The 20,682-nt window shown below is 48.6% G+C and overlaps 1 protein-coding gene across 1 annotated transcript; it reads right to left on the bottom strand.

The window, feature by feature from the left end:
• Positions 1-7,530: 7,530 nt before the first annotated feature.
• DZIP1L (DAZ interacting zinc finger protein 1 like) lies at positions 7,531-19,713 on the bottom strand. Its single transcript, XM_086468551.1, is given in 12 exon segments — positions 7,531-7,662; positions 11,220-11,319; positions 11,897-12,006; positions 13,181-13,317; positions 13,773-13,817; positions 14,448-14,538; positions 15,798-15,860; positions 16,403-16,540; positions 16,773-16,901; positions 17,293-17,413; positions 18,314-18,402; positions 19,273-19,713. Coding segments are annotated over 12 exon segments (1,596 nt in total).
• Between the last annotated feature and the right edge of the window lie 969 nt (positions 19,714-20,682).

The following is a 20,682-nucleotide window of genomic DNA, read 5'->3' as shown; positions in this document are numbered from 1 at the left end:
TGTGAGCACAGCAAAGAGTACTGAGGGAAAAATTAGAGAGAAAAAAGGGCTCCAAAACCTCTGAAGCAGCCATTTTGATAGACAGCTGCAATAGGTTTTAGCCCCACTTGTAATGATTATAAGTTCTCTGCAGGAGTTTACTGGCAAAACTGTTTTAGTGAAGTGCTGATAGTCCCTTGAGTCGTTTCATGTTCTGGAGGAATCAAAGGTAGAGCTGAACATTTCTCCAGAGCTGGACCTTTGGAAGGTCAAGCTACCAGTCTAGCTGGCATCTCTGGTGGCTTGTATGAATAGAGGGGACAGGCTGTCTCACTGAACATCAGTGCTCCCAGTGAGAACAAACTGTGCTCCCTGTGAGAACAAACCGTACTCACCAGCTCTTCATAACCATCACCCCTCCATAACCTTCAGCTCTCCATAACCACCAGCTCTCCATCACCACATGGAGGCACATCTCCAGCACAGGCCTGGGAGCTCTAGAGAGGTTGCACTATGGGTAGGTCAGTGAGAGGAGGAGGGAATGCCTGGCAGGGTGCTGTGCCAGAGGCTGATGGCTGGAGGACGTGACCGCCATGCAAAGAGGTGGGAAGAGCTTCCATCCAACAGAAGCTCTTGGTCCCATCTCAGTGTGGAGGTTGGCCTCTGCTGCCACCTGGGATAAATCACTACCCCTGCTGTATGACACTGCTGACTCTCACTTCTGTACTAGCAAAGGACTTATTTTAAGGATCTGGTTTTAAAGGAGAACAATTTCGTTTTGCAGAGGTAAATCCTGTCCTATTTTACCAATATGTTTTACAACGGTTTTGTCCCCATCTCTCAGTACAGACTCAGCTTTTTTTAGTACAGACTCTGCCTTTTCTTGCATGCTGGATTTATTTTATTTGTTTGCTTGTTTTTTACATGAATATTAAAAAAGAAAAAGTCTTTTAAGACCAAAAGCACTGTTTTCATTTGTTCTCTCCTCATCATGAACAGCAGGTACCAACATTCCTGCTCAGCTAAGTTCACCCCAGCTTTGGATTCTGCAGGTTCTTGGGAGCAGTATGGACAAGTATGTGTGGTTGAAGGAAAAAATAAAAGATGAGGTTTTTTTTTTCTTTTATAAGATATAGTTAGTTATATGCTGAGACAAAATAGCAGAAAAACAGATGCATAAGTTTCAGGGGACACCAGCCCACTGATGCAACGAAATCGGAGGTTCTTGCTGGGACCCTGGGCTTGCTGAGGAGTAGAGTTCAGCAAGTGCATTGTTCTTTTTGTGTTTGAGGCCACTTTGATCAGATCAGCATCTGCCAGACTTTCAAGGTAGCAATTAAACACTTGCAAATACTTCGTTGTTCTTAGGAGGGTGGAAAAAATGCTGATATGCTCTCACTCCTGACAGCCTCCACTGGAAAGGGGCTGAAAAGCACAGGAATGTTTAACTTAGATAGGGAACACTTAAGTGGTGTTAGGTAAAGGTACACAGGGTAATGAAAAATACAGAAAAACACCGAGGAAAATTTGGAATACAAGTTTCCGACTGCATTAGAACAAAAAAAAAAGGTGCACATGTAAAATCACAAGGAAGCACCTTTGGAAGTTACATGATATTTTTATGCAACACAAATACTCTGACAAACTCACCAGGCTGACTATCTCTTGGTTTCACTTTGATGTGTGCAAGCGTGTAGATGACAAGATTGCAGGCAGAAGCATTATGGAGAGCAGTAGAGAGCTGAGACAGAGCTGTATCTGGGAATTTCTGCCCTCAGTAGATTTCTCATCTTCCAACATCAGTTTTCATTTCCTTACTTTGGCCGAAAACTTACAGTATGAAAAATTTTAATGCAGCAAACTTGACTGAAGAAAATAAAATTCCAAAGCAGAGCATCATTTATTTATAAGCCTGTTTGCAGTGTAACAACATCTGATATTACAGATGCTCCCCTCTGTTTCTAGCCATAACAGACCTTATCTTGTGGTGGGCACCACTGTGAGTGGTGAGCATCGTGCATTGGAGGAATGACAGCATGGGGAGAACCAGCAACTGCAGCCATGGAGCTGCAGTTCCCGCTGCAGAAAGAACTTCATATTTCCCTGTCTTGGGACATGGACCCATATATCCCTTTTTCAGTTGAACTGATCTGTCTCCTGAAAGCCCTGCAGCTACTTGGGGAAAGCTCTAGATCTTTACTGAGAACAAAGTTCACATTTCCAGGCTGTCCTCTGCATCCCTGCAGGCTAGAAAAAAGATCAGGATACCCTAATTATTTCTTAGAGTTTGAGAAAAAAACAATATCCAAAAGCCTCCCTAGGATGACATTATCTTGGTGGCAGCTTATTGTGTCCCAGTGCTGTTATTGGGTCCCAATGCCCACATGCAAAGGATGCAAAACCCTGTGCCACATCCACAGCCCGCAGTGCTAAGTGCCAGCTGCATGGGGAGGGGAGACACCCCGGGGCCACCCACCCAAAGCACAGCCAGCTGCTGCATCACATACTGTTCCTGGGTCCCCCAGCACTGCAGGGAGGCACTTTACCCTAAAGCGTGTGAATTCAGGCTCTGAAACTCAGCACCACGTGTGTAACTGAGCTGCTCGAAGCAGCAATGTGCTGCTCTCACCCTGTTACGCCGCAGACAGAAACTCGTGGAGGGTACGGTGCCATACCGAGGCATGCAGAGCGAAACCATCGCCATCCTGCCTTGCTGCCTGGCTGCAGTTTGGGAGGAGCAGTTAAATATTTGCTTGGCTGAACTGGGCTGGCTGGTTTGACCAATCACACAGCAACAAGAACGTTTGTGCCTCTAGAAGTCTTTGGCTGAGTAAAGCCTGGCAATAACTGGAACACAGATACTGCAGATCTCTTGGCCCCGTGAATAAATCCAGTGTTTCCTCCTGCCACTGTTACTGGTGGGAGAGGGAAGACACCCCCACCACCACCACCACCCCCCCCACGACTATTTTGCCTTCATTGTCAGTAAACTTCAGGGCAAAGGATGTATTTGGTAGCACTTGCAGAGCCAAAGGAGATGAGTCAGGGAAACGGTGATCAGTGATGTGTGTAGGTGCATATGTGCTTGCACTCAGAAATGGTTTTGTTTCCATAAATTTGATTGTCCTTTGAAAAACGCATATCCTGTTTCAGCTAATTAAATATAGTCTTGCCTAACAAAGCAAATGCTGAAAAGACTGTGTGTATTATCTGCCAGAAAAGCTCTGTATGGGTTCTTTCTGAGCTTCTACAATATTTGTAAGTATGTGAGGGCACAGCAGATTTGCATGGACTTTGACCAAGGGAAGCAAAGTCGCATATCTGAAGCTACAAATTGGACTATGAGATAAGAACTCTCCTGAAATCTATATGCAATTAAAAGCCCAATCTTCCTTCCTATAGTGACAAGGTTATTGCTTTTATATAGCTGAACAGAGATGAATGAGTCTATGGATTAATAGCACTAAGATTTATGACACTGTGCTTGCCCCAAATATTATGGGAGAACAGCACTCCGGGTGAGATATTACAGCTGAATAAATTTGATAGGATTTTTCTTTTCCGTTTTTTTCAGCTTGGTATTACTTGGGAGAGTTGTGCTGCATTCAGAGATTATTAGTGTTGTGGTTTGAATATCTACTGGTTGTCCCATGTATATTCATGCTTTATAAAATTACTACCAATAACTGGAGCCCCACAAAGACAAATGTCATTGAGAAAAACAAAACACAAAATATACTATTTTGAAGAGCGTGAGACTCCAATGGCATTAAACTCTTGGCAAGGGCCTGACCAATGATTTCAGTATAGCTGTGCTGCTTTGTCCCCATGGGAAGGGGGTCATGCCTATGCCCCATGGGTGTCCTAAATGTTATGGCTCTGTTACAGTACCTGCAAGCTGTAAGCTGGTTGTGCAGGCATCATCTGGGAGAATGTTTGTAAAAACAGGCCTTAAATTTGTCATGGCAGTGCAAAGGTCCCTTTTTCAGAAGGAAACCCTGATTTGCATGGTTTCTCCTTCATTAAATTGGCTACTTCTCTATCTTGCCATCTCTGAACTTGTTTCACTGTTCCCAGAGACTCCAGAGAGGACCAAGCCAAAGAAGTCACTTCTGGTAGGAGAAACAAGATGTCAGCAATTGGTGAAGCCCACGGAAAACCCTCCATGCTGTGCTGAACTGAAGACAAAGTTGAAAAATTAGGAGGAGGAAAATAAAAATCTGGGGGAATTTAAGCGGAGCAGTTTGGGTATGGGGATGCAGGTAAGGGCAGAGGGTGAGGATTGGGCTGCTTGCACTGGAGGAAAGGTAAAACCATGCACAAGAAAAAGCATGGGTGCTGGAGAGGCCCAGCTCCTCCAAATGATGCCATGATTCTAGGGTTACATCTTCCACCATTTAACAAAACTTCAGGGTTGAGTGGGGTATTTTTTTAGCTTTTCAGGAAAAGCCTTTGGGTGTTAAGCAGCATGGACAGGCATGTGTGCTCCACCCATGGACCGAGCCTGCTCCACCACCCTCCAGCAGGCAGCAGACTGGTGGTGCACAGCCATCACATGCCTGTGGGCAGGATTTGACTGGACGAGCGGGCACGAAGGCTTGAAAGGGAGGGGATGCTGTGTCAGGCTCTGAGAAGTGCTGGTAGCATGAAGGCAGGTTTGCAGAGGCCATCTCTGCCTGCAGCAGACTTCCCATTGCTTTTGCTGCTAACAAAGTCACGTTGTCTCGTGGCATTGCAGCATTGCATCTTCAGAGGGTGAGGGAAATGGATTTTGGAATCAGCTTTTGTTCCATTGTGGTCCTCCTGTGGGAGAAGACGAATTTTTTTCCTTAATGCAGTCACAAAGAAATCTTTGTGCAAACAAAGTATCAGGACACCTGTCTCCCTATTTAACCTCAGCTGTGAGCGAGAGTCCCCTCTTCCACTTCTGACTTTCTTTTGCACTGTGTGCTTTCTGCTGGCTTTGTTTTCTTTTGCTTTGTTTTCCTTTCCCCTGGCTGCAGTGATTCACCCGCTCAGGGAGCATCCCTGCTGGTCGCTGCTGGTTTGGCATCGTGCAGCACGGCTTGAGCACTCAGCAGTGCCAACGGGCACAGGACTCATGCCAGGTACGCTGCAACATGTCCCAATTTGGTGTCAAGAAAAGGACAGTACTCTAAAAAGGGGCACACAAGCCGTTGCTTTATCCGGGGAAGGAGTCCATAAAACAACAGGAAGAAGAAATTCGAGTAAAATTTCTTTTCTGGACAAGACACACTGATGGAGCTGATATCGTTGGAGTCCTCTCCTCTCCTCTCCTCTCCTCTCCTCTCCTCTCCTCTCCTCTCCTCTCCTCTCCTCTCCTCTCCTCTCCTCTCCTCTCCTCTCCTCTCCTCTCCTCTCCTCTCCTCTCCTCTCCTCTCCTCTCCTCTCCTCTCCTCTCCTCTCCTCTCCTCTCCTCTCCTCTCCTCTCCTCTCCTCTCCTCTCCTCTCCTCTCCTCTCCTCTCCCCTCCTCTCCTCTCTTCTCCCCTGTGATAACCCAAGGTGAATCTCCAAGGCTCTTCCATGCCCACTGCGCATCCTCTGTCATGTGGCTTGCTGCAGCTTGCAGCATGCAGAGAACAACATCCCATGGAACACGCTGGCTTAAAATTTCCAGTCTGAAATCAAAATGCATTGACTGTATCTGTATTTATTTATTAGCCAGAGTTTGAATGTCACTTAGCACAAGGCTGTCAGCTATTTTTGGAGTTTCCCAAACTTAAGGGAAGTTTTTCCCCCACCTTTTTGGCACCATCTGGACTTAGTGTTGAGCACATGAAGCTCACTGCAATGGTTTGAAAGCACCTCAGGCATCAAAACTGCTGGTAAAATGAATGCAAGAGTGGTTCTTGCACTTGTCAACAGGTGAATAAGTGTAGGAGCAGCAAGAGCAGCCAGACCTGGGGCTGGCAAGGTTTGTCAGCAGCTGACAGAATGGGTGTGATTCAGATTTTAGCACCTTGGCACCGACCTTGCCACGTAGTCAAGGCAAAACTGCTTTTGCTTTCTGCCCTTTGTCTTACCTATTTGCTCTTTTGGGCAGAAGTTTATTTCCCCATTGGTTTTGGACCATGCCAGCACCAGACCCAGGGCTGCTGTATGGCAGGCAGTGAGGGCAGAGGTGTGTGAGTCAGGATAGGTTTCCTATCACCCCTCTCCCAGGAGCAAATGCTCACTGCTGCCTCCACCTGTAATTTTTTACAGGTAAAAACATCTTTTTTTTTCCCCAGCTGCCAATACCAGTGCTCTGAAATGGGTGAAATCACCCCTCCTTTATTTAATTTATTAAAATAAGTGTTTGTTATGATAGACATCCACCAAAAAGAACAACAGCTGTTAAATTAAGCATGAAGCAACATATCTGGCAATAGCACTCTAAGCAATGAATAACACAAGCCAGGTATAGTTCTTAAACTTGAATGACTAAAATGGAAAAAAATCCTTTTCAAGGTATGTAGCTACAGAGCCACCCATTTGGGTGGGTATAAGGGCACAGGTGACTGTGCACATATCAGGGGACATGGAGATTCGCAAAATATGGGGGAGTTTCTCCATGTTTGCAAACAGTTATCTGGAATACACTCTTGCTGTTCAGTAAAATTAAATTTATAGACCATGTTCTGCTCAGCCCTGGTTGGGCTTTCTGCTCCCCTGGCATTAAAATCCACGTGCAAACATTAGAAATAGGGAATGCTAGAAGTCTGAACCAGCAGTGGAGTGGGCTGGAAAAGAGAAGTGAAATTGAGAAGGGCCAGTTTTCCCTGTTGCATTTCCCAAAATTTTTTAATTTAAGGGATCAAGATCATAAATGCACTGCTACAAATGTACAAAATAGAGAGAATTAGGAAAATGAACTTAGTTTACACAGATCAGCATTATCAGCAGAATCAGGTTTATGTGGTCATGTTCACAGTGCAAAAAAAAGAAAAATCCACCAATTTAAGAAGGAAAGGAGGAGGGAGACAGCAGCTGTGGCTTGTTACTCTGTCCGAGTGCATTCAGTCCAGGTTCCTCCTAGAGCAGAAAAGAGACCTTTTCCATCACACTCAGGAGCACCAGAAAAGAGAAACACAAATAGAAGGAAAGCTGCGTTCTCCCCTCCCTGACTCTGTTTTCTGGATGCTTAACAGAATAAAAAAATACACACACAAGTGCCAGGTTATGTCCGGTGTGGAGAGCTGGCCCCAGCCTGTGGGATGCAAAGTTGAAGGACAGCTGCTGGGGCTCCAAAAGCTCATGGCACTGTCACAGACACTGTGTGACTGCTCATGTGCACGATGAAGGCAGAGCAGAAATCACTCCTTTTCAGACCATGAAACATTTGTCCTCCTTGGTGCAATCCACAGTGTCTGGCCAGGGAGGACCGAACCCCACTATGTTGTCTGGGAGAGACCCAATATTGGGGTCTCCCCAAAGAAGGACAACCGGAGCCCAGGAGCAGCCCTGGGGAGGCTGCAGAGAGGCTGCTGTCCGTTTCTGGTCTTGTGGCACCATCCAGTGGCTGCTGGCAGAGGACCGTCGCTTCCCTGTCACCACCACGTGTCCCCTGGCAGCCCGGCTCCCCAGGGCCCTGGGGACCGAGGTGGTCCCCCGAGCACCAGTGGTGGCCCGGCCAGGTCCTCCAGCGAGGAGGTCTCCAGGTCACTGCTGTCACCTGAAAACTGGAGAGGAGCACAGAGACAGTGAAGGGGAGCAGCAGGGCCAGACCCACAACCCACATTGGCACTCCATGCCCCCCTGCTACAAATCAACAGGGGTTTCTTCTCCATCAGCCTGATGCAATAATTAAAGCAAACAGGGCCAAACATGGTTCCATCAACACACCACACAGGAGATCCTTTCTCTGTTTGCGTGGCTTGCAGGTTGTCCCATAAACCTCATGCTTCCTTTTTTTTTTTTTTTTTTACTTTGCCTAGAATTTCATTGTCATTGCAAAAATTAAAAAAAAAAAGTATTTGTGCCAGGCCTTCCATGGGTAAAATCTTTTTAAATTTTTCTTCTTCTAAAAAAGCAATTTGATTCTGACACTGCCACCACTTTAATTACATCAGCTCTCCCCCACAAATTGAGGTTATGTTTAAGTCCTGTTTTAGTAATTTAATAATTTCACCATTGCATCACTCCAATTATCTCTGGATTTGTTCCAGAGACCTTTTCTCAATTTTATTCTCTGGCACTTACTGTTTTGCTCCCAGTTGGATTAATAATGATTTTTTTTTTTTTTCCCCCAAAGAGGGTGAACGGGCGAACATTAGGGGAAGGACAGACGTCTGCAACTGGATGAAGGGGCCAAGGGCCAAATCTCTGCTGCTGTGAGTTTGAACTCCCTGTGCACAGACTATGCCCTTTGGCACTGCTGAAGGGTAGGAGCTGAGAAGAGAGTATGACATGCCTTTTTCATTTTAATGGAAATTATGTCAGAAAACATTCCTGTGGCCATTTGCACAAGATACCTGGAGTTTTTTGGTGGGCTGGCTGGTTTTGGGTGACACCAAGCTCACAGCTGGAAAGAATTTCACCCTGCTGGGTGGTCTCTGTGCCACCGCATCCAGGCATCTCTCTCCAAAAGCCTCACCATTGTGGGTGTGGCTGTCTCTGTGCAGGGCAGAGCAGGTTAAGCAGGGAGCCCCAAGGCACAGTGATGGCACAGCTGGGTGAGAAGAGAGGGGACCACCAGCCACTCCAGGGTGAGTTGGCTTCTAAATAGCTTAAACTCACTAGCACTGTCTGGACCCATCCCAATGTTCCATAAAATCATTAAATTTAAAATGTTAGACCTGTGTGCATGTTTTGAAATCTGTAAGCATAGAAACCTCACCAGGTGATTGCAGTTTAGAAACCAGAGAAACTTGAAACCTGTTAAGCACCAGTGATGCTGTTTGAAAAACCCTTATTCCTCTTATTCTGATTTGAATATCAAGAATTCTAATTAGTAGATATTAGTAAGGATGACTAGTGATAATCTTAGGTAGATCAGTCTCAAATAGAATAAATGATTAAATATAAAATAAAATCTGTATTGCTTATGCTGCTAGCATGCCTCTGTAAAATTCCAGACCTAAGGTATTCATTAACCAATAATCTCTTAGTGGTTAGAAACAAGGACAGTATGTTGTACTCCAAGATGTCCGCAAGACAGGATTTATGACGGTACCCATTGTATATAATCTTTGAATTATGACCAAAGCAGGTACGAGCCAAGAGCCTGTGAGCCAAGGACATGTTCCTTGACCACACATGGTCAATTCGGGGAGTGGTCGAGACCTCCGACTCACGGTCCACCTACCCAAATTACACCACCTACTCAAAAGAGGACAACAGAGGACTAGGACTGAGGCTGCGCGCTAATTTGCATCAGAAGCGAGAAAAGAAGAACCAATCATCGAAAGGATGAAATTAAATATGTATTGTATAAATTAACTATATATGAATTTACTGTATAAATATCTGTTGATTGCAATGTGCAAGCGGACATCTTTGGGAAGGATCCCATGTCCCCGGTGCGCATGGTGCGCATCGTTATTAAAGGGCATCTCATCTAACTGTGTAGATAAGTTTTTCTCACCCACTGCAGATTTGCAACACTGGCAGAGCTGTTTCAGGAAGCAAATGTTTTCCGCATAGGATAAACAGGAGTTTCCCTCCCCAAGCAAGCACTGAGTGGGTAACACTCTGGTGCATGCAAAGATGCTGGAGGAAACCTCCATCTGCACACACAGCCTGGGCTAGCGGTGTGTGACACAGCACTGACAGCTCATTTTGGCCTTGGACACAACATAGCCATGGGCAAGGAGTATCTGCTGCTGTCTGCAGTTAATGCATAGGTGAGAGGTGTCTCCTGCTGTCCCACAACTCTCCAAGGGGCCATGGGGCAGTTCCCACATCATCCCCTGACACATGGCTCACATCAGGTTTTACAGCATATAGGAAACAGTTAAAACAAGCTTTCCTCCTTGTGTTTGAAAGCTTTTTGGGTCCTGTGGAGTCTCCCACATCCTCTAGACAGTCTGTTTTCCCCCTGCACAAAGAAAGAGCTGCAAGATTTGTTGCATCCTAGGAAAATACCCTGGCAGGATCAGGCACAAGTTGCTGATGCATAAAGCTACCAGTGCCCTGTTGCCTGGCTGGGGAGGGGGGATGGTGGGGTAAGAGTCGTCCCACTTCAGCCCCAGGAACAAGGTGACATGGCGGCGCTGGTGGTGCTAACCAGAACTGTCTCCACCACCTCACTGAACCACAGTGGTTGCTACAAGAACAGAGAGTACCTGAAGGAGCAGTTTCCTCCAGGTCCAACCCGTCGGAGTCAGTCTCATCCCCCAGCACCACTGTGGAGAGCACTGGCTCTTGCTCAGCTGTCTCTCAGGGGACAGGGTGGGCTGCTTCTCTCCCAGCATTACTTCTGAGCTGGTGCACAAAGAGATGGGTCAGGCATGGTGTTGCTCTGGCATCCCCCTTCCCTACTCCTGAAGCAGACGAAGGGAAGCCCTGTGGTGCTCTGAGCTGTGATCCAGCCCTGAGCAGGGCAGCCCATGGAGAAGCCCCACGTTCCCCATAGACATCAACAGGTCCATCACACCCACCAACTGCAAACACCTTGCTGCTAGCATCTCTCACAGATACTCACATCCATACCTTGCCTGTGTTTGGTATTGCTTTGCTTGAGTTTAAAACCTTGATCTGGCTTTCTTTTGCTCCTGGAGCAAATAAGTAACTCCTTTTCCTCACCTGCTCTTGGTCACAGACAAGCTCTTGGTCACAGACAAGCCCATCTTCCTTTCTGCTGCTGTCTCACACCCTCTCTATGTTGTTTCTTCTCTGCATGGTCTGCACAGTTTGTCCAAGATATTATTTTACATCTTTAATACTTTTGCTCCAAAACCCCAAGAGAACTCCTTCATCCCTTTGTAGAGGTTCTGGGAGGGGAAGAAGGAGGCAAACACCAGTGGGAAATGCCCCATGTTCTTCTCCAGCACCATGTGGTGGGTACAAGCCCTCAGGTCTGAATTTGCTGAGTTGAGTCAGCCCATATAGACAGGGACACCCCAGGAAACTCCTTTTCCAAACAAACCTCTCTGGGGTGCCACATCACCCACCACTCAGCAGTTTCCAAAGGTGCTGGTGTTTGGGCAGCATTCAGCATACTTGAGTCCAAGTTGTGGCTGAGGGTCCCAGGCACTGCCCGCCCGCCTGGAGACAAAAAGGAGGTAATGGGACTCACCTCTGGCGTGGGACAAGTCCTTGGTGGGGGCTGCTGGCTTTGGAGGTCTGCAGGGTGCTCCACAGAGACCTCGGGGGAGAGGCTGTGGGCGGAGCGGCCTCTGGTCCGAGGAGCACGCTGGGGGATCAGCTAGGCTCCAGGCTCTACTGCAGCTGGTAGCACCATGGACTGTGACCCACAAAGGGACCTGTGGCTTTTTGGGCTTTGAGCTGGAATGCAATACTGAGAGCAAGGAGAACCACCACCCACCCCCTGGTAGTCCTGTGGGCTGCCCTCGGGAGAGCTACGCAGCCCATCCAGCATGGTGTTGTGCAGAAAAATGGGGGAAAAGGGACTTGCAAACACTGCCAAACCTGTATTTCACTCTGCTGGGGCTTTTGGGGAGACCTGACGTTTTTTCCTGAACATGTCAGGCCGACCCACATGAGATCAACATACAGAGAGCCATTGCAGAGTCCTGTATCACCCTAAATGCCCTTTCCTGCCCTTCTCTGTCTTGTTGCCCCACTGGGTTAGGGCACAGCATCCTGTGGCCATCAATAGGTGGCCACAGGTCCCCACAGTCGGTATCTAGAGAGGACAGGAGGTCACTTCACCTGGGATGACAGAGAGGTGTCGAGGCAAAGCACTGATAGGCTTCTGGCATCGTTTGACTTTCCCCCCATGCTTGGACCAACTCGTCCCTCAGGTGGAGCAGACTGGGAAATTTCTCAGCCTTCTGTTGCTGCTGATACCTGACAAGAGCCTGGAGGCTTTTGTAGGTCCGAGTGGAGATTCCCTTCACAACCTAAAGCAGAGGGCAGCTGAAGAGTCTGACATTGTCCTCCCACAGCACCAGGTGGTCAAACAAGCCCTCAGCAGCTTTATCCGTATCTCAAGAGCATCCTGCAAGCTCCAAGCCCTGTCCAAACCCCAAGGAAGCTCTTGCCAGCCCTGACTAGCCATTGTTTCCCCAGCACAATGTATCCCATGTGAACAGCACACATTTGCAAAGCCCTCATTTGCTTTGGTAAATGACTGCTGAAGAGTAATTCTCACCTGTTTTGGGCAATTTCTAAGCTACAGGTTAAGTGCACCGTTTTCATGTGGGAGGTATTTACAGCTCGAGGAGGTTTTACAACCATGAATATCCTGGGCTTGTAAAGATGTAAAATGATGAGAAGTGAAGGGTGAAGGGAGGTGTAAGTCTGTGGGTCTGGCTTTGGGCACCTCTGCTGCACTTGACACCACCTGTGTTCCCGAATAACACGCTGCAGAAAGAGGGGACACACCACAGCCCCAGCCTGTGTGCAGTGAACCCACAAGTGCTCCTTAAAAGCACCTTCAGGAAATAATCACACGAGGAGTCATTCAGTCACTGCCTTCTCTTTGTGACTTCAGGACCCAAAGCAGAAATCCTGCTTTGCTCAGAAACCTGGGTCGATGGAGCAATGCAGGTCCCCAGCAGCCATGCTGCTGCCTGCCCGCTCACTGCCCTTGCATCAGCTCTGCAAGGTGCTAGGTGGTGGTGTTGCATTACCGGGAGCTCGGGAGGACTTGTAGGAGGTACTATTTAATATGCTTGGCATGAAAAGGACTTGGACAATGAAAGTCCCCTTGAAATCCCCATGACAGGGGCTGCTGTGCCCTCAAACACCCTCCTTCCCTAGAAAAGAGGGAGCCCCAGGTAATTTAGCATATGAAAGGCTGCTTGTGAGAATGATTTGCTGGAGAGCTGGTAATAACCGACCTCGGAGATGGGAGCATGGCAGTTTATTCTCTGTGCTACTGTGTGATTCTGCCTCCACCTTCCCATTTGCCTCTCAGGGTGTGATTGCTCCAGAAGAGGATTTTTTTTTTAATGTTTGTTAGTGCTTTGGTTGTTCCCCCCACAAAAACAATCCATTCAGAACAGTCTTTGTGTCCCTGCCACCAGCTCAGGTCTGGCATTGCAAATGCTGGCACTGCAAGGACAGACGTACCCTCTTGACCCCCACGTTCTCCAGCTTTTCCTCCAGCACTTCCCCCAGAATGGGGCGAAACTGCTTCAGGAGGTTTGGGTTTCTCCTCAGGGCTTCCAGCAGCTTCTGCTTCCCACTCGGGGTGGCCTTCTCCCTGTCTGGAGTAAAGGTGGGTGCTGGTACCAGTGCAGCAACATGTGGGCTGTGCCCTGGGGAGGGAGTTGGTGGGACCCTTCTCCTCTTTGAGGAGATGGGTCCCACAAGTCCCAGAGCAAGCAACCGGCTGCTCTCAGCAGACTACAGCCCTCTATGAAAGGGGAACTTTCTCCTCTAATTGGATTAATTCTTGCCCACTACTTTTCCAAAATCCCACCTGCAGCCCAGCAGCTGCCTGGGACAACTTTCCCAGGTGAAGCACTGTCAGCAGGGCTGGTCATGGTGCTGTTGTACTCTACACAGCTGAGAGGAGACCAGCAAGCTCATCCCCTCTGCCCCCAGCCCATCACCTCACTGCCAGCTTTGCACAACACCCCCTTGTCCTCACTGCACAACACCCCAAGCCAAGCGCCAGCTTCATCCTTGGGATAGGGATGGTCCCAACTCCAGTACCCACCTGATGACTCTTCATCACCCACCACTTTAGTCACCTCCTGGGTCACTGCAAGGAATAAAAGAGCCTGTGAAGGTCAAAGATGAGCTGAGGCCCAACCCCAGGAGCAGGTGCTGATCACTACCTGGTTTCCTATACGAAAAGTATGGACACACCCACCCCTTTAGGGATCCAAGGCTGGCCCAGGTCTGGCACCATCCCTTGGAGAACATCCCCGAGGGAAACCCCAGGGCACCCACTTGCTCTGCAAGGCCACTGGCTGGAGGATATCAGTGGGCAAACAGCCCTCTGCTACCCCTCAGGGCTGGGGTCAGCTGGGTATTTGCTAACAGCCATCCCTGTGTTACAGCTTTTTTTTGGTTTGTTTTCTGAACAGCAGCACCTGGCTGGCTCTGCAGCTGTGCCACAGGCATTAGGGAGTGGAAAAGTCCCTGCTTGCTTTCCCTGGCACTTGATTATAAAAAAAAACAGAGTGTAAAGAAGAAACCACTGCATGCCTCAGCTCCTTCTTTTTATGCAAATAACCACCGGCATCATTTTGGAGGAGGCACGGTTGTCCGTTTGCTGTGACCACTTGATTGAAATCTCATTCCTTTGGGGTATGGCTACAATGCAAAACCCATCCAAGAGACAAGTCAGTTTTGTGACAGCAACCAGAGCTGTTGTCTATGGTGTTACAGCAGGTAGTCAAGGGACTAGAAGGTGTCCACTCCATAGCTTTGTGTGAGAGGACATACAGCCAGCTCCCTGGAGAGGACTCCATGGCACACTATTATAGAGGGAGACAGAGAACACGTTGTGGTCTGAAGGGCTGTTAGCTACAAAAAATTTATCTAGACCCAAATTAATTCACTTTAAAAATGCAATCATTACCTTCAGGTTTGCTTGCAGAGAATAGCTTGATCTGTAAAGAAATGAACTGGGCATCATTCAAAGATCATTTCTTTGTCCATAATTTTGGGTAGTTTTTTCCTCTCTCTGCAGAGTATTATTAAATGCATTCAAACAGGGAGCAGAAAATAGTAAGAGCCTAAAGTGGGCATACACACCCCAAGAGCTATTTCCCTTAAGCAGACCATACCTGTAAGGGGTCAGCCTAGAGGCTTTCCTTTCCATAATACGATCACTAGCATATCAGATGCCATCCTGTTATATACACCACATGCTATTTATGAATCTGATAACAAGTAAAAGATGTTCCAAATTGTAATGCAAAGTGTTGTTCTGGTAAGTTGGTGGGCATGGTTCGTGCTGACGATATTCATGCAATGCTTCGTGTTTAATGAGTGCAAAAAAAGAGATGAACATAGCAAAGCATTACAGAATGGACTTGAAATTAGGCTTAGTCTTAGCAAATATTTTAAGACTGCTTAGAGTTAAACATCTGCTTAAACCCTCATGATGAACCAATGATGGGATTTCGTGACTTTGGGCTGCTCCCCAAGATGGGTGCTGAGAGCGCCCACCTGCTGATGGACACAGTCCATAACAGCCCGCTGGTCCTGGGATGCGGTGGCACGGAGTGTCTTGTTTTCTTTTTTCATTTGAAAGGGGTAAAAAAGGGAACAAGAAGACTTGAACATGGTAAAAAGGTTTGGAGTCACCTCTTCCCTTCACCAGCAATGGCAGCTTTCTGGATTTTTATTCATTATTGAAATGTACTCAAAGGGCAGATCTGGCCTTGAGGAAGATATACGGCCAGCTTCAAAGTTTGCTGGCAGCAAACTCGTGTCTTCCCATCATCCATGATAGGACACAGCTTTGGTCACTGAACATCCTTTATTCTTTCCCCTTGATAACATAATAAATATCCTCTGTTGCCCTGGGGTTTGAAGTCCAGCCAAGGCTCATTTAAAATGTGTGGCCCTGCTCTTTCTACCTACCACTTGCTGGGCTGACTTGCAGAGAGGGCATCCCCAGTTCTTCTGAAGAGAGGAGTCTCTTCATCTCCAAGCTTTGAACCATAAAGGAAACAAGGCCTTTTCTGACCGAGGTGCCTGGGAGCTGCCAAGGACATCTGGCACCTACCTGGACCTCCTGTGCCCAGCTCTCCATCTGCAGGTCCTTCGGTGCCTGTCTCTGCTTTGCCCTCTGCCAAATTAAACACACCGGCATTCCCTCCTCAGGTTGCAGGTTGGGGGCTTCTTGTGGGCATGGAGCCCCAATCACATCCATGATCAGAGAAATTCAACTTCCCTTTGGGTCTTGAAGGACGGTTGGCACCGTAACGGCTGTGCCACTCCCAGCTCACTCCGTGCTCAGGGGTACTGTGCACGGTAAAGCCTTCTTCAGATGCTTTTAGATGTTGAGAAGGAGGGTGATGCATGGGTAAATATTTCTTTTGATTATTGTGGTGAGCTTCTTCAGTGCTCTGGTAAAAACGGGTTTCCCTGCAGTAAGCAGGGCTGACCTGGGACTGTGACATGCCCTCTGCACCCTCCAGGTCCCATTTCTGGACTTGGACTGTCAGTGTTCTACACCAGCAGGAGCCCATTGCTACCTGAACCTGAGCTGAGAGCAGATATTCACAAAGCAGATGCATACAGAGGTGCATGGATGTGAGGCCATCTCCATCCACATGCACCTTCTGGGATGCGCAGTAGGAGTAAGGATATGGGTACTGCACTGCTCACCTTCACCGCCATCCTCTCCCGCTCACCCCGCAGCTCCACCCAGCTTGGTGCCCACCGCCATGCCTCCTTGGTGTCATCGTCCTGCAGAGTCCCCAGGTGGGACTCTGCCGCCTCTCTGGCCTGAAGCTCCTGCAGTTTCTGGAGCAGGGAGAGGAAGGAGCTGTGTGTCCCACAGGAGGTTCTGCTTTCCTCCGGGGGAGCTCAACCTTGGCAAGCCACTGCTTCTGACCCCAAAACTCTTGCGTGCCCCAGGAGCAAAGAAATGAAGCCTCTTTGGGTTGTACACCTGTGATGCCACCTGGACCAGGTGAAGCAGCAGGCTTGGACATCCCCTCGCCTGCCTTGAGGAGCATGAGGGGTGCTTGCTTACTCCCTCCATGGCACTGCTCCTGCTGGCCATGTCCTTGAACACTGTGAGGAAGAGCTGCCTCAGGCCATCTATCTCTTCGTGCAGCTTTGTCCTCTCCTCTTTCCACCTTTCCAAATGTCTCCTGCCCTCCTCTTCTCACTGGCGAGCTCTCTCCGTTTCTTAAAGGGCGTGGAAAAATCAAGGCAGGAGATGTCTTGGCTGGGGCTTCTGCCCTGGCGCCACTGGGATGAGCACCAACGCTCTCATTACACGCATTGCTGCTCAGAGCCTGCCTGCACACTGTTGGGAGATCGAGGCAGCACAGCATCCCAAGCAGGCACGCTTACACAGTCCTTATTTCCATGTGACCTTTCCCACAGGAATTTCTGAGGGCAAATTTTCCAAAGAAATAAACACAAGCCTCACCATAAAATATTATTCTGTGACTTTTTCACCTGTGCTTTAAAAACGTCCTATGTTTTACCATTGCTTCTCCTCCCTCCATTTTTTCCAAACAGGCAGCGATGCCCTCACCTCATACCTGCTCCCTTTGCAGCTTCTCTGCTTCCCTCTCTGCTTCCAGCTGCTGCTGTGTCTCCTGCAGTTTCGCCTTCAGCTCCTCCACCTCATCCTCCATTTGCCTCATCTGCTTCATCTTCTACCTCTCTGCAAAGCCCAGGAAAACAGAGGCACCATGAGCAAGGGTGCGATCTGCCAGCTCCTACTGTGATTTTGCTTTGGGTGGGGTAGAGGATCCTATTAAAGCATCAGGCAAAACTGCTGTAGGGTTTTCAGCGTGGAGAGGCAGGTAGGTGAGCTGCAGGAAAAAACATGACAAATGTGATCATGTGGCCTTTGATTTTTGTTAATTATTATTATTTATTTTTGTAAACTTGGAGAGATTATAGGCTCGTGGGGCAGCACGGCTTTGCACTGGGCTTGCTCTCTCCAGCAGCCAAAGCGCTCTGCTTGGACATTGCAGGCTGCACGAGGAAAGGTGCCTCTAGACCAAAGCTCAGCCTGTTGCATTGCATCAGCCCTGGGCTGGGGTTTCAACCTGCCAGCAAACAGTAAAAGCAGCTTTTTTATCTGCCAAGTTCAAGTGCCAGATGCAGGTGAAGCTGGAACAAGGCTCTGCGGCTCTCACGCATGTTACGCCTGCAGCTTTCAAAGCTCCTTTGCAAAGGACCATCAATTCCTTGCCAAAAAAAAAAGGGGCATGGGGAAGGTGAACTCATCTCCTACTCTAGCAAAACATTCTCCCAAATGCCTCAACATAGCTCCATCCCCACGGTCCCACAGAATCTTCAGGTGGAGAAGATCCTTAGGGAAACTGAGGCACAGAGATGAGCTGTAAATGCACACACAGTCTCGTATTCGACTGCATGTCCTACCTCTGATTGAGGGAAAGGCAGCAAGCTGAAAACATTCAGCCATATTAACAGAAATGTGGAAGAAGAAAGAAGTTATAAGAAGTTGTCTTTAACCTCCTGTGGTCACTTTCATTTCCAGCATCTACATGCAGTGGTGGAAAGCCTTCCTGTGAAAGTGAAGAGAAGTGCTCACCCTCCTCAGTGGCCTCTGCATGCCGGCGCTGCATGTGGTCTTGCAAGAAAGAGTTGTTCATGAAGGCTTTATCACAGAGGTGGCACTGGAGAGGGGGGAAAAGTCAGTGCAGGGATGGGGATCTGCAGAAAGGAGCACTCCCCATGTCCCCTGCCTGGCAGACAAAGCTTTGCTGCTTTAAAGCAAAAGGGAAGACTGCAAGGGACATGGCTGTTGTGTTGGAAGCAAATAGATGGAGGGTATTAGGAGTTGTTTCTGTTTGAAACCAAAGGAAGGGGAAGAAGCCAAGATAGTGCAGGGATACCACTTGGGGAAAAAAAAAATGCTGCTTTCTGCAACAGAGCGGTGCAACAGGAGGACCAAAGTAGCTGTAAGGTCCTGGTTATAACAGGGTCTTGTGCTTGCAGGGGTGACTGGGCTGTATGAACCTCAATCATCTGGTTTGAGAGGCTTTTACCTTCTAGGAGTGAATGAGTGCGTTGATTTGGTGATGGGGAAGCAGCAGATGAAAAAGGCACAGCCAGCAGGCTTCCTGCTCAAAGGGTGGGAAAAGGTCAGGCAGGGGGGAGCAAAATCACCACCAAATCCAGGAGCATCCAGAAACCTTCCACTGGTCTGGAGGATGCTTAAAGTCTCCCTGGCACAAGATATCCCCAGGACAAAGGGACTTCATGATACCTCCCCAGACAGCCCTCTACAGCCCCCTCTCACACTATGTGCAGCTCTGACTAGCTGTAGTTGGCATCTGTGGAAAAAAGGGAGCTTCCCTCTGGGCTGGCAAAGACTTTGTAGTCTCCATGAAGGTGATGAGCCAGCGCCAGCGAAAGCAGTAGGGCCAGACAGCACCTTTGCTGGGGCCAAGGTATAACCACAGCAGGCTACAAAGGCAGGATGCAGTAAAAAGCATCCTTCATGGGGCTGTGCTTTACACCCCTTACGCCTTTTCACCACACACCTTGCAGTAGGTGTTGGGGCCAGCTTGCTGGAGGAGTTGGTGTGTGGCAATGAGCTGCTTCTACCTCCTGCTCTCCTCCTTCACCCCCCGGAGCTGCACCGTCTGCTCTTCTGCCTGCTGCTGGGCGTGAGCCAGCAGGATATGGGCAGCTTGCAGGTGCTGGGTGTGCACGGCCAGGCTGGTCCCCAGGCTCTCTTGGCAATGAAGCAGGTACTCGATGCTCAGCTGGGCCATCCTGAGCACCTTCAACAGGACAGGGTCCGCCAGCTGCCCACAGCGGAGGCACCACTCCTCATCCAGGTTGCAGAAGGTGATGCCAGTGATGTGCTCCTGGAGAGTGGCCACATCCACCTCCCAGGCCACCTGCTCCACGTCGATGGCACTGAAGCGATGCCAGACCACTCCAACGCGACGGGGCTGGAAGTGAAAGGGGGGGTTCATTGGGATGGTGAGTCCTGGGGATGCCCATGGTACCCCTGCAGCCCTGGGCATGGGCTGGTGCAGTGGTTGGTAAAAGCCTGCAGAAAAGTGCTGGAAGGCAAAAGGGATGCATTAGAGCTGACTCCGCAGCCATCCTCCGGCTCCACTGCAGCCCCCGCCAGCCTGCACACACTGCAGGCACTGGGGAGCAGGTAAGCAAACAAAAAATGTGGCAGCAAACAAAAAACCTTCCTTTTCCCTCCCCATCCAGAACTGCTATCTACTGCTTTGCCAAATTCTGCAAAAAAACCCCATTCTGTCAGTTTGTTCACCATCTGCTTTTGGTAAGGGAGACTTCTAAAAGTGTCACATTGGAACTCCTTACAATAAACTATTCTGAATGAACTTGTAAATCCCTTCTGAGTGTATCTGTTTTAGGGAAACATGATTAGCCTGTTTGGAAAACAATACACGGTAAACACTGGACACATTTTAATATCACAACAGTCTGCCGCCTTCTGTGGTACCTTGCTCTGACCTAAACCTAGATCACTTCCAGAAGTGATGTTTGCTCATTTTCCTAGCTGTGTCCTAAACAATAATTGAACACACATAGTTAAAATACGTAGTTTTAAATCTGTGAAATCGACCTATATTGTTCTTAGTCTCTAGCTAGGGACTTGCTGCTGCCCCACGTTACAATTTCCTCTCTGCTACACCCACCTGCCACCTTTAAGATACTTCATATTTTTAAAAAAAGCTCTTTGCTGAAAGGCCACTTACCATATTTCTGGGCGTGGATGGTGCTTCCACACAGACTGAGCACCCCGGGACGCAGAGCAGCCAGCGCGGTGTTGGTGTGTTGCTGGGTATGCTGTGCACAAAGGTAATGCGGCTCCCAGTCAGCCCACTGCCCTGTGCATGCCTGTGCCTCCTGCACAGCCTGCAGCTACTTCTGTGCTCCCAAGATGAGGACAAACAAGGTCAGGC

Source organism: Leptosomus discolor, chromosome 7, assembly GCF_034619465.1.
Source record: "Leptosomus discolor isolate bLepDis1 chromosome 7, bLepDis1.hap2, whole genome shotgun sequence".
NCBI lineage: Eukaryota > Metazoa > Chordata > Aves > Leptosomiformes > Leptosomidae > Leptosomus > Leptosomus discolor.
Note: the sequence above shows the minus strand (reverse complement) of the source record. Positions and strands in the feature narration are given on the sequence as shown.